Source organism: Podarcis muralis, chromosome 6 (genome assembly GCF_964188315.1).
Source record: "Podarcis muralis chromosome 6, rPodMur119.hap1.1, whole genome shotgun sequence".
In the NCBI taxonomy this organism is placed as follows: domain Eukaryota; kingdom Metazoa; phylum Chordata; class Lepidosauria; order Squamata; family Lacertidae; genus Podarcis; species Podarcis muralis.
The window spans coordinates 74326893-74339803 of NC_135660.1; the positions used below are offsets into that span (position 1 = coordinate 74326893).

General features: G+C 47.3%; 1 protein-coding gene across 7 annotated transcripts in view; it reads left to right on the forward strand.

Annotated features, from left to right (window-relative positions):
- FAM13C (family with sequence similarity 13 member C) overlaps positions 1 to 12911 on the forward strand; it is a 76081-nt gene that overhangs the window by 13568 nt on the left and 49602 nt on the right. For 3 of the 7 annotated variants that reach the window (XM_028729307.2, XM_077930571.1, XM_028729309.2), the window contains exon 1: positions 2740 to 3294. The exons of 1 other annotated variant lie outside the window; for it this stretch is intronic. In XM_028729307.2, coding sequence (XP_028585140.2) covers positions 3233 to 3294 — 62 coding nt within the window. In that variant the 5' untranslated portion in view covers positions 2740 to 3232. Of the gene's footprint in view, positions 1 to 2738; positions 3295 to 12911 lie in introns of those variants that run through there. 3 more of the 7 variants (XM_077930572.1, XM_077930573.1, XM_028729311.2) reach the window with 2 other exon arrangements.

Below are 12911 nucleotides of genomic sequence, written 5' to 3' on the forward strand. Positions count from 1 at the left end.
CTCCCATAGTTTGGGAGCCAAGATTGCAGGTGTGTGTGTGTGGGGGGGTAAGCAAATATTTTTAAGTTTACTAGTCAGCAGTCTCAGTTTTGGCTTCTCCTTGCATATCATTCCTTCAACTGTAGTCACCTTGATTTTTTTAAAAAAAATATTTCCCCAGAAATAATATTCTTCTATGCTACAGAACAGAATGTAAACCCTAACGGTCACTAGGACAATGTGGAGGGCAGTTCAGTAGAAGTAATCTAGGCTCTGTGGAAAATAACATAAAAATAAAGGCCCTGCAATCAGGGGCGTATGAAGTGGGGGGGCGGAAGGGGCGGGCTGCCGTGGGTGCCACTTGAGGTGTGTGTGACAAGATGGCCCCTGCCTCCCCCCCAGCTGTAGAGCAACCAAGGGTGCACACAGTCGGTATGAGCGCCGCTCACACGGCATCCATACGGGCTGCCGCTCTTGCACGCCGTCCATATGGGCGTCTGTATGGGATGCCTCTCGCACGGCAACCGTACGGGCTGCCACTCATGAGCAGCGGCCCATATGGAGTGCGCACGCGTGGCAGCCTGTACGGTTGCCGTGCATGTGTCACCGGGTGGTTTGCCCCGCCCCTCGGCGTCCCACCCCGGTTCCAGAGAGGGTTCTTCCGCTACTGCCTGCAAGCGCTGTGAATCATGCTTTGTAGGACTGACATCAAATGCCACAAGCAACCAAGCAGAGATGCTCAGTTTTCCTGTACACCAAGGAATGTGGATTTCTCTAGTATTCACTGTGCTGCCTATGCACCAGCTGAGCAAACATTTTATTCCCCCAGATTACAAATATCATTATTCTGTTGCTAGGACTGAACACTCCACTGGCTTCAGACAAATATTCCTTACAAGTGTACGTGGTGGCTTTATCACATAGCACAGACATGGTGTAGGAAACAGAGCTTCATTGATTTTCATCCTTGAATATTGTTGAGGTAAAATAGTTTTTTTTCCTTGGTTTTTTTTTTAAGGGCAAGATATCCAGGGGGTGGGTGGGTTGCCAAAAAGTGAAATTTCTCTCACACACTCCCCAAGTGTTTGCAGGCATTTATAGCCTCTGGTTTTCCTTACGATTATTGCTTTAGTGCCATTTGTGTTTACCTGGGATTTTGTCTTCTGTAAGTGATCCCAACCTATCAGGAAACGTAAATGGAATGTGATGACATCACTGTGGCACAAAACCTATCAAATTTTGGTGACAACACCACTGAGGGCAAGCAAAGCCAATCCTTTGGACTGGTGATGGGAGGAAAGGCCACACTGAGCCAGAGCAGAGAGGTGAGAGTTTTGTGCCCTCCTGGGCCTGCACCCTTGGTGGCAGCCAAGCTGCCAAACCCTAGGTATGCCCCTGCCGGTCCTACCTACATTTCAGATTATTTATTCTTGGGGGAGGGAGATCTGGGACAGGATATAGACAGATTATTCTCTGCAGGTGCACATGGTGTTCTATATTTAGTGCAGCAACCTCTGTTTCCCAAAACACCAATTCTTCTTCTTCTTCTTCTTCTTCTTCTTCTTCTTCTTCTTCTTCTTCTTCTTCTTCTTCTTCTTCTTCTTCTTCTTCCCCTGTGAAAGATCAAGTATATGGAGAAAGCAGAGTCAGGATTCAATATGACCTTCTGTTGAAATTCATTTAGTTAGTTTGCTCTTCAGCTTTGGTCAGAACACACCTGGAGTCCTGTGTCCAGTTTTGGGGGCCACATTTTAAGAAGGATATTGACAAGCTTGAAAGTGTGCCGAGGATGACGGCCGAGATGATTGAGGGTCTGGAAACCAAGCCTTATGAGGAACGATGGAAGGAGCTGGGTATATTTTGCTTGGAAAAGTGGAGACTTGAGGGGAGATATGATCGCCAGGGCCGTCTTAAGCATATCTGGCGCCGTGGTGCAAAGCTCCCTCCGGTGCCCCCCCAGTTTCCCAGAGTTTTTTTAAGGGAGGACAGCGCTGCCAATGGGGCTAGAGGAGGAGGGCAGCAGCTGGAGGGTGGCTCCTCCGGCGGGGAAGAGGCAGAGGCTGGACGCAGCACCTCCCAGCTCAGCTGGCTACTTTGTGCCGTGGTGGCCATGGCAGATGGAGGCTATGGGTGCAGCGCTGCTTCGGCGTGGCATGGCGAGGGTGGTGAGCTGATGCCGGGAGGCGCCACGTCCAGCCTCCGCCTCTTCCCTGGCACCCTCCAGAACTTGGCACCCCGTGCCACTAGCCTCTATGGGTAAGATGCCCCCTGATGATCGCCATCTTCAAATATCTTCAAATGTCACATGGAAGACGGAGAAAGCTTGTTTTCTCCTGCTCTGGAGGGTAGGACTCAATCCAATGGCGTCAAGTTACAAGAAAAGAGGTTCCAACTAAACATCGGGAAGAACTTTCTGACAGGGCCGTTTGACAGTGGAATAGACTCTCTCGGGAGCTGGTGGTTTTTAAGAAGAGGTTGGATGACTATCTGTCCTGGATGCTTTAGTTGAGATTCGTACATTGCAGGGGGTTGGACTAGATGATCCTCGGGGTCTCTTCCAACTGTACAGTGTTATGGTTCGCTCTCACCACATGTGTAAAAACACACACAGAGAAACAACTTCGCCTCTTGAATCGCCATAATTGCAATGGTGAGCGCGCTTCCTCCTCCTCTTAATTCTCCAAGCGGCGCGGGATATTTTTCTCGCGCTCTCTCCCGGGAGGCGTCGCGCTGCCGAGCAGAACCTGCGAAAGGGAATCTCCGAAGATGACTCATCCTGGCGGCAGGGAGGAAAGGGAGCCCATCCTGATCCTCGCACCTACCGCAGGGACCGACAAGTGTGGCGAGAGGCTCGCGCCAAAAGCCTGGGATCGAGGTGCGCGCGCGGGCTGCTCCCTCCTCTCCTCTCCCCACCCCCCCCCCCCCAGTTCCCCAAGACGCGCGCAAGGGCGCGTTCCTCGCCTAGCCCTTGCTTCTGTACCTTCATTCAGCGCAGCAGCAGCAGTGGCTGATGGGCGTTGTGGTTTCCAGCAAGGCTGACACGCAGAAATCCCAGGGGGTCCTCGGATGGTGAGCATGTGCAGAAGAGGCCAGGATACAGCCTTGTGTACGCCGAGCTAGCCGGCGCGCGCGCCCGCCCGCAGGATAATCTCGCCTTCGCCGTGCCATGCCTCTGCATGGGTTGCAGCCGCTGAGAAGGATCCGAGGAGGAGGCGGAAAAGCAGCCTGCCCGCCTTTCTGATCAGCCCCTCCGATGTTTTCTTGCTTCTGCTTCAGCATCCAGGACCATTCCTTCAGCAGCTCGGCTCTGCCAGAGTAAGTGTGCCTGCTTTCAGTGGCTGCCCCCCGGCTGCCTACCCCCCCGTGATGAATGGCAACGGTATGCTTTTTGGCCAATGGATACGTTGCTCAAACCCTTTGCATGGAAGGCAGGTAGGAAAGGAAAGGAAAGGAAAGGGGGGGGGAACATGCCCCCTCCCGTAGTCATCCTTAAATTACGAGCAACACAATAAGCGAGCAACCTCTCTCTACGTGCGGGGAGTAGTTAACTGTTTACCAGCTGGACGCGCCTGGCAACCTCTAGTACGGGTGCAGATGGCGGGGTTCCTGCTTTTGATTCGCATGGTTCTGCAGAGAGGAGTTTTATGCCTAGGGCACGCCTCGAGAGAAAAGAGGGTGACGATCCAGCTGGTTGTAAATCGGGGCCAGCCAGTACGTGAGGGTTAGGAGAGCACATGAGCTCTGTAGCAAGTGACGGCAGGAGCGGGGGGCGGGGGGGGGGGGAGAACCACACCATAAAGCATGTTTTCAGGGGAAACCGCTGAATTCCTGCAGATTTCCCCACCCCACCCCTCGCCTTGTTGGGAGTTAATGCACAGTGTGGGGGAAAAAATGCATGCATTTATTTTATTAATGACCCCAGATTTTATTTTATTAAAAACCCCTTGATGCTGCTTTCCTTCAAGGTGTCATTTTCATATCTGAATATTGCTGAGTTTATTGCGAGCTGCAGTTGTGGATCCCTGGAGCATGTGCCATGCCTGGAATATTGTGGTCTATTTTTGCATCACGTCCCCCCCCCCCCCCGTTATATTTTTGGAGCTAGGAAACATGAGGGTTCAGCAAGGTCAGGAGCAGGGAAACAATTTATGGATTTGTTTACGTGTGGAGTACAGTTTTCCATTGTGGAAATGGTGGGAACGCAACAAAATACATTAAACACATGCATAAAGGTGTGTTTTCGAGACTAAATTCCTGCAGGAGAGATTACATGTATTGTTTCATTAGCAATAAGCAGTGCTGCCAGCAGGTGCTTCTGAAAAGTGGGAGTGCTACAAGGCCTACACATTGTGCCAAGTCAGACCCTTACCCCATTGCCCCTCAACTCCACCCACATCAAGCTCCTCCCACTTGCCCTATCCAAGGTCTACCTGTGCACACCTGTTAGTGTGTGACATAGCCAGGATTTATTTGGGGTGGGGTGAGGTTTATGTTAGGAGGGGGACAGAACTGAGTTATCTGCAACACAAATGGTCAATGGGGGGGGGGGGAGCTGCCCTCTGCCCCTCCTGGCTACGCCCATGGATAAATGGAACCAGAACCAGTTTGCTTCTGAATGACAGATGCTGGGGAGAAATCGGTTTCCCAGGTATTTGAGGGTGCTGCTGGACACATCAGATGGGGGGTTAGTGAACAGGGTCTTTTTGTGGGTTGGGGCAGGATGGCAAATCAGATTGTGACTACAGTAGTGGCCAAGTGGAAGTTAACTTCCCCCCTGTTTTAATCACCCCCCTTCTATTTAGGGGGAGAGACCTTGCATATGTGACATGTATGCTTTCCCCCAGCAAATAAGGTGTTGGTGGTGTTGTATATAAATCTGGAAAATTGTGTTTGTGAGGGTTGGGTGGAGGGTTTAAATCTCCCCCTCACAGCAGTATTGACCGTAATACGATTCCCCCCTTCTCCTGTAGGTAGGGGCTTTAATTTTTGTTATTTTTAAAGGTGGGAAATCCTGTTGATCTATAGATTGCCCCCTGCATGGGGCAGAATCATAGAATTGCAGAGTTGGAAGGGACCACAAGTGTCATCTAGTTTAACCCTCTGCAATGCAGGAATCTTTTGCCTAATGTGGGACTCAAACCCATAACCCTGAGATTTAGAGCCTTATACTGTACCAGCTGCCTGAGAGTCTTTCTCAAAGCATATGTTACTTCTAGACTTGCTGATACGCCATGCTACAACCTTCCAACCCATCCACCAATTTTCCAGTGATCAAAAGGAGAACAGTGGTACCTCTGGATACGCACACTTCTGGTTGCATATCCTTTGGGTTACGCACACGGCAAACCCGGAAGTATTTTTCCAGGGTTCCGCCATGCGCGCTTGCGCAGAAGTGCTCTATGCGCCGCGCTCATGCGCAGAACGGGCACCTCCGGTTGCGAATTCCTCGGGATCTGACCGGAGCTCCAGAATGGATTCCGTGCACCACCGGAGGTACCACTGTACCAGTTTTGGAAACTTTGGAAAACAAAGGTTGCACTGCCTCAGATGGCTCTTAAGAAGATTAGAAAACCTCAGAGAGGAAGGATCCATCAAGGGCTACTAGCCTTTGGAAACTCCATTTTCAGAGACATTGTATCTCTGACCCAAGCACTAAAGCCAAGCAGTTACTACTTTGTATCCCCCCATTTGCTGACACACCTCCTATTTGCTTTTAATTGCTTCCCCTCTAAAAAAACAAATTACGTTTCAAAGCTCACAAGGCTCAGAAGGAGAAATAAATTCAGGCATCTTCAGAAAGCAATTCTGTAGCAGCTGAAGATGTAGGACACCTCCAAACAGGGCCAGCCCAACTGTTAGACAGAGGGAACAGACACTCTGGGGCAGCCCCTGGCTGTTCCTTCTGACCACCACCACTCTACCCATTATAGAGCAGTGCTTGCTACAGCTGGCAATGGGGTGGTAGTTGTTTGTTTGTAGCTTCACGCAGCACCACATCTTGGAGTGGCCTGGTTTCCTGGTGTTTTAGTTTTCATTGAAAATCGGCTAGAGCGGAGAAGCTTCCCCTGTATGCCAATTTCCCCATTTACATTGCCTGCCCACCCCCCACCCCCGAGCTGCCGTTGGCTCTGCTATGGGACATACTTGCATAGTTGTGCGCTTTTCCCAGGAGCAAAATAATGGCAGCTTTTAGGGGGCTACCACAGATCAAGAAAACTGGCAGAGGGGAAAGGATCAAACTCTCGCAAGTGCCATTGGCCTGAATACTTAAAACTCAGTCTCTGGTGTCTTGTGCTATTCGGCCTTAAATGGTAGGTGCCTCAGAGTGGCAGAACCTGAAAAAGACTAAAGCAAAATAATAAGTAGGTAAATGACAGTCACTTAGTTTGCATACATGTGTGCTGACCGTAAATGATTATTTTTTTTATTAGTCCTTAATTTTTTTGTATGTCCTTGGCAGACTTCCCCTCCCCCTGGCTGTAATATAGTGGTTCTGCTTTCTGGGTTTTCTGTAAATCAACCAGCGTGTAATTCTTTATTCTATAATGCTATCCTCCAGGGTAGGAAACCTTCCCCCCACCCGAGGGTGACATGTGGTGCTTCATGGATAGTTGGGGGGCATCTGTCCCCCCCCCCACCTCTCTGACACACATCTCTCTTCCGGTCAGTCTGGGGATGCACTTTATAAAGGGAGGGTAGCGTGATGAATTGGTTTAACTACCTTGCTCTGCTGGCTGATGCATGGAGGCTTCAACCGCCCCCCCATGCCACCCCCCACGCCCTACACCTCCCCAAATTTGCTCTGCAAGATCAGGGGACCCCCAAGAACAGTGTGTGTGTGTGGGGGGAATTGTTCTCCCAGATATGTAGAAATGCTTGTGCACTGACAGAACAATCTCCATAGGGCTGTGTTGGATTCCATCTTGTGCCTCTCAAGAGGAGATGTGTAAAGAGTTTCCTGTGAGCGAGCGCATTGGTGGTTGGCGTAGGTAGGCCCCATTTCCTCCTGCCAATTTGGGTGGTAGGGGAGGACAGGCCTGCACCCTTTTGTGGCTCCCGTCTCTGCTCTAGTAGATGTGGCGGCCATTTTGTGACTGGCGTCCACAGAGCTTTCCTCAACATTCCATATTTGCCCATTGGCCTGAAAAGGTTGGTGACCCTTCATGACTTAAAAAGCACAATCCATCGCTACATGGGCAGGGAACGGCAAATAACAATGGGGGCACGTTTTTCTCACTCCCTGGCTAGCTCTTGTCATGCACAAGGACATGAGGTAATCATAATAGCTGTGCCCAGTGGCTTACCAGAAGCCATGGGCAGCAGAACATGAGCACAACAGCCATCTGATCCCAAGTGACTAGTATTCAAAGGCACACTGCCTTAGAATCATGACTGTTATATAGCCATGATGACTAGTAGTCACATAGCCTTATGCGCCATGAACATTCAGTGCTGACTCTCTTACTGAATGGGATCCCTGTGCTGACTTTCAGTTTTGGAGACTCTTGGGCCTCTCCCTCATTTAAGTTCCATGGCAGTCAGGACACTTAACTGCCTGGATCATTCCTAGAATTTTTGTGAATATATTAACTGCTTGCTTTTAACCTTCAAAGGCTGGATATAAAATAGCGTTCTCTTTTTTTCCTTGTAGGATGTATAAAGGTATAAAGGTACTCAGCTTCTTCCTTGTGGGTTTTTACTCATTCATACCTCTGCTTTGTTTTTGGCAGTGTTGTGGGGGCATTTTGTAGGCTGGCGACTCATAACAGGTCAAAAAACAATCCCAAATAGCCCCGAAACGGCATAGTTACAACACAGACAGTTGAAAGCCCTGCAGATGTCTTGTCATGCAAATGATTGTCATGTCTTGTCCATAGTGTGCTGGTGACAACCAGAGACCATGCAGTTACACAGTAAAAATATTTGGGCAGTCTTCTATTTTATTCCATATTAATTTTAGGTGTTATTGAGAAATAATCACCCAATATTGCTCAGTTTCAAATTCTATGTAAAAATGGAATTCAGTAAGGCAGAAATCCCTCCCTAAAAAACACATTGCAATTGTACAAGCATTCGCCCTTCTTTTCCTTTTTTTTGTTTTGTTCTGTTGCTGCTTCTGGCTCTTGCTGGTTTGGTGCAATTTGTCCCCCATGGCTGCTGCCTTGCCCTCCTCCTCAGATTGGTCCCATGGGTGTCTCCAGCCAATCAGGTACCATGTAGTGAAAAGGATGACATCACAATCCTGTGTAGCCCATTACTTTTGACTTAAGTAACAAGGCCACTGAGGACAAGCAATGTGAGGGCAATGCCAAGTGAGCAAGTTTACATTCTCAGAAGTAGTAACAACAGCAACCATAATTACTGGAAAATTGCTGGGGAAAGGGGAGCTAGGTTCTATGGGAGTGGAAAAGGGGACACTTACTTGAAATGTCTATGGCAAAATGTGAGTGGTTCTGGTTGAGCAGTAAGCTCTAATCCTTACATTGTAGTTACATGGTATATTTCAAAACTTTCCAGACTGTGGGGCCTTGAAGAAGTTTATATAAAGCTATTTTCCCGCCGATATTTTGGTTCCTGCACTGGCTAAAGGTTCTGAGTGAAGAAGACCACAGTGTTACATGTATTTTATAATGACAATTCTATCTCTCAGTGTGCAGCAATCTCAAGTTCTTATAAACCCATACGTCAATTCATCAGTAGTGCGGCCAACATGGCAACAGGATTTTGAAAACACATTTCCTTGGCATGTACATTAGCACAGCCCTGAAATTGCCCAGCCTAATATAGTGCTTAATGCCCTTCACCGTGCCATTTTCAGGAAGTCTTAAAGTTGTGAGGTGTGCTTCATTTGTGCAAAAGATCTTGTCTCAGGTCTTCTGGGCTCTGTTTGATGCCTGCCTGCCACTGTTGCTGGTATCCCTTGCTACGTAGATACCAGTCTCCTGATAGTCTTAGGTCTTCTCTCTACTGCAGCAGAGATTCTGTTGGAAAGCCAATACCTGGTTCCCCACTACTAATGCAAAAGCTGTTCCCCTTTTTTTACACCTAAGGTCACTTAGAACTCAGCACATGCTACCCTTGGGGATGTTTCAGATCACGGCAATGCCGTGGTGCGTTTGCTACATTCCCAGCTGCAATGTATATAAATATGTAATATTCCTAGAAGGATGATGATTAGCAGCGTGCTGAGAGTTCCCATGTGAGTCACCATCAGCTGCATGATGATAGCAATCCGTTTGATAAAGACTTCCAAGCAAAACGCTGTGACCAGACTGTTGACGAGGACAGACTATATAGTCTGGTGCTATTAACCTAGTGCTCAAAAGCCTGCAGAGGCTGCCTATACACTACTGAGCCGGGTTCGAGGTTCTTGTATTAATTTACAAGGCCCATAATGATTTGGACCCAGGATACCTCAAGGACTGCCCCTTCACTGAGGTCTTTGGGGGAGTAACAGTTAGTGGTCCCCCCCCCCCATAGATTGTATGCTCAGCTCATATCCACCAGGAGATGTGTGTTTAGTACTGTGGGCCCAATTCCAGTCGAGCTCAGACAAGCCCCTTCTCTACTGCGCCTCAGGCACCTATTGAAGGCTTCTTTTTAATTTTAGCAGACATTTTTGTTGAAGTTTGATTTTATAGTTTGAACTGATTTTTATTTTTTTGTATTCTGTCTTTGTAAACTGCTTAAAAACGATTGTAGTTAAGCAGTATATAAATTGTTTAAATAAAATAAAATAAAAATGTTAGAGCTGTGGTAGAGAGCTAATTAGGGAGGTTGTTTTTAGTGATCTTCTCATAACAAGAGTGCTGCCTCTTGTTGGCGATACCTGATGACCCACTTTGCTCCCAGAGCAACTGATATTTCCTCCCCTGGTGTAAGGCTTCAGTGAGAGGAGGAAGGGACAAGCGCAGAGCGGGGGACACTCTGTATTTGAATCCCTGTTTGAAATGTTGCTCAGATTCGGCATTAAGAGTCCAAGTGGTGCCAAGGGAGCTACAAGCTGTAGTCACCGCCTTAAGCATTGTTTGGCTGCCAACACAGATATACAACAGTAAACTGGGCATGTGCAGACATATTGAGTAAAAACTGATCTATCTTTAAGTATAAATCTATGTTCCTCAAGGAGTGGAACCAGCAGTGGGTGTGTCAGAACTAGGCAATTTTTGTCTCTGTGAGAAAAAGCTAGATTTCCATAGGGACAGAAAGCTTGCATTGCTATACACCAAGCCCCAGCCCAACAGCTGCTGTGACCAAAAGGATATATGCATGTGTAGCGAATGATAATATTTCTATCGATCTACCTCATAATGCAATCTGAGCTCCAGTACTGGAAGAAGAAAGCAGAAAATTAATTACTAGTCTGCATAATGGCAAGGCCCAAGGGAGGACTTTTTACTCAGCAACATTTTTTAAAAAATCGACTCCGGGTGGTTGGTTCGTACTTTTGTGGTTTTTTCAAATTTTTGGATCAAATTGGCTAATTTCTATCAGTTTGGCTTACATGTGATTCACACACAGTAGTTCACATGGTTTGTAATCTGCAATTTTAAATCATAGAATTGTATTGTGCATGCTGCAGTCTTAAATCAATAGAATTGAGCCCAACATGGGGCTCAAACCCACGACGCTGAGATTAAGAGTCTCATGATCTACTGACTGAGCTATCTTGGCTTCTAAATACATATTTCTGACTACGGCTGAGCTGTTTTGTGATTTGAAGGTCACTTAAGCAGCCAAAGGGATGCGGGTGGCGCTGTGGGTTAAACCACAGAGCCTAGGACTTGCCGATCAGAATGTCAGCGGTTCGAATCCCTGCGACGGGGTGAGCTCCCGTTGCTCGGTCCCTGCTCCTGCCAACCTAGCAGTTCAAAAGCACGTCAAAGCGCAAGTAGATAAATAGGTACCGCTCCGGCGGGAAGGTAAACGGCGTTTCCATGCGCTGCTCTGGTTCACCAGAAGCGGCTTAGTCATGCTGTCCACATGACCCGGAAGCTGTAGGCTGGCTCCCTCTGCCAATAAAGCGAGATGAGCGCCGCAACCCCAGAGTTGGTTACGACTGGACCTAATGGTCAGGAGTCCCTTTACCTTTTTAAGCAGCCAAAGCAGCCACCACCACCACAGATAGCCTTGAAGTTTGCCAAAGTACAACCAAATTTTTTGAATTCGCCCTTCCAACTAGTCCCATGAAGACTGAGCATGCTCAGTGCCACCAAAATACAGACTGACTATTGGATGAGGTTGGCGGTGAGGACACAGAGAAGCACAGGGAGGGGAATTGAATGGAGGCGGCCTCAAATATGTTGCCAATTCTAATTCAAACAAACGAAAAGTCTCACAGCCCACACTGAGATGTGGTTTTGCTTGCTTTCTACTATATGAACCAAACGTCATGTCCTTAGTGTTGATGGTTAGATAACAAAATTGTCTACCAGTGGTGTGTCTTGGGCCACGAATTTGCTGCATTTCATTTTCCAGGTAGAAAACACCTGGAATTTTGGAATACGCCTCATGTAATTTCTAGTAATAAAAGGATGTCCTGGATCATGTAAGAACATAAGGAGAGCCCAGACAGACCAGCGCAAAGGCTCTATCTAGTCCAATACCCTATTTCTCACAGTGGCCAACTATGCCCTGGGGAAGCCCGCCAGCTGTGCATTAAGGAAATAGCCTACTACCGCTGTTGTTCCCTAGTGGGTGTGCTGGCACCGAACCTTGTGGTTCAATGACTGGCAACCATTTAGAGATTTATTGTCAATGAATTTGTCTAATCCCCATTTTAAGGCCATCTAAGCTACTGGCTGCCACCAGGTCTGGTGCGACAGCAAATTGCATAAATTAATTATGTTCTGTGTAAAGGTATACCTCTTTTTATCTGTCCCAGATCTCCTGCTAATCAGTTTAATAGGATGTTCCTGGGTTCTTTTCTTATGAGACACTTTCTCCATGCTACGCATAATTTTATAATTTCTACCATGTGCCCTTCTGCCCTCTGTTGCTTCCCCTGTAAAAAAACATAACCCCCCCAAAACACGTAATTATTCTATTATTTATTTGTTGGGCATTCCACGACTCCATACGGTGTTAATGTATCCTAAATAAACGTTCCAATAACAGGAAAGGGGGTGGAGGCAGAATAGTTTTGGGGTGATATGAGGTTGAGTGAGTATCTCCTCATCAACAGCTAACCCTAGCAACTTCTGGAGAGAGACAGAGAGTTGGGTATATCAAGCTCTTCTCAACAAAGAATGGTTGCAGAGTATAAATACTGTACTACCATTGCACCAAAGAAGGCAGATGCTGTAAATAGTGGAGGAGGTCAACCACATTGCAGACTGTTTCTCAAATCAGGAATAGGCCCTGCTCCACTGACAGCAAACTGGAAATATAAACACAAAATAATTGTGAAATATAAAGGCAAGAGAGAGAGTGAGTGCAGCATTTGTGCAGACTTGGCAATCCAGCGGAGACAGGTTGATTTAAACTGATAGCCACGGAAACCTTCGATATGCTTTACTGCCTCCTTCTACTAGAACTGCACAAAGGAATGTCCTTATTTTGCCGGCACTGTTGCTCGTGTTAAATATTTATCTTGTATTTCTCCCATAGGATTCTGGGGATGTTTAGTTTCGGAGACCTTTCTAACTGTCAGGTTTTTAAATTGAAGTAGTTCCGAAAGCTCTCTCAGTCTACTTTATTTTCAGTTCATTGAAAACCACACTGGAAGTATTCCTTATTGGTATTAAACATTCTTAATGCCGTTTTTTGAATCAGAAAAATTTGCTGGGGCATCCAGTGTGGCCTTTTCCTGTTTGAATATAAAAGGGACTTCCAGAAGGCCAGGATTACAATAATAAAGTGTTTGATAATGTGCAGAGCAACTTCCCATTATGACTGACTAATCGCATCTAGCCCTTAAATATTTGGGCTTG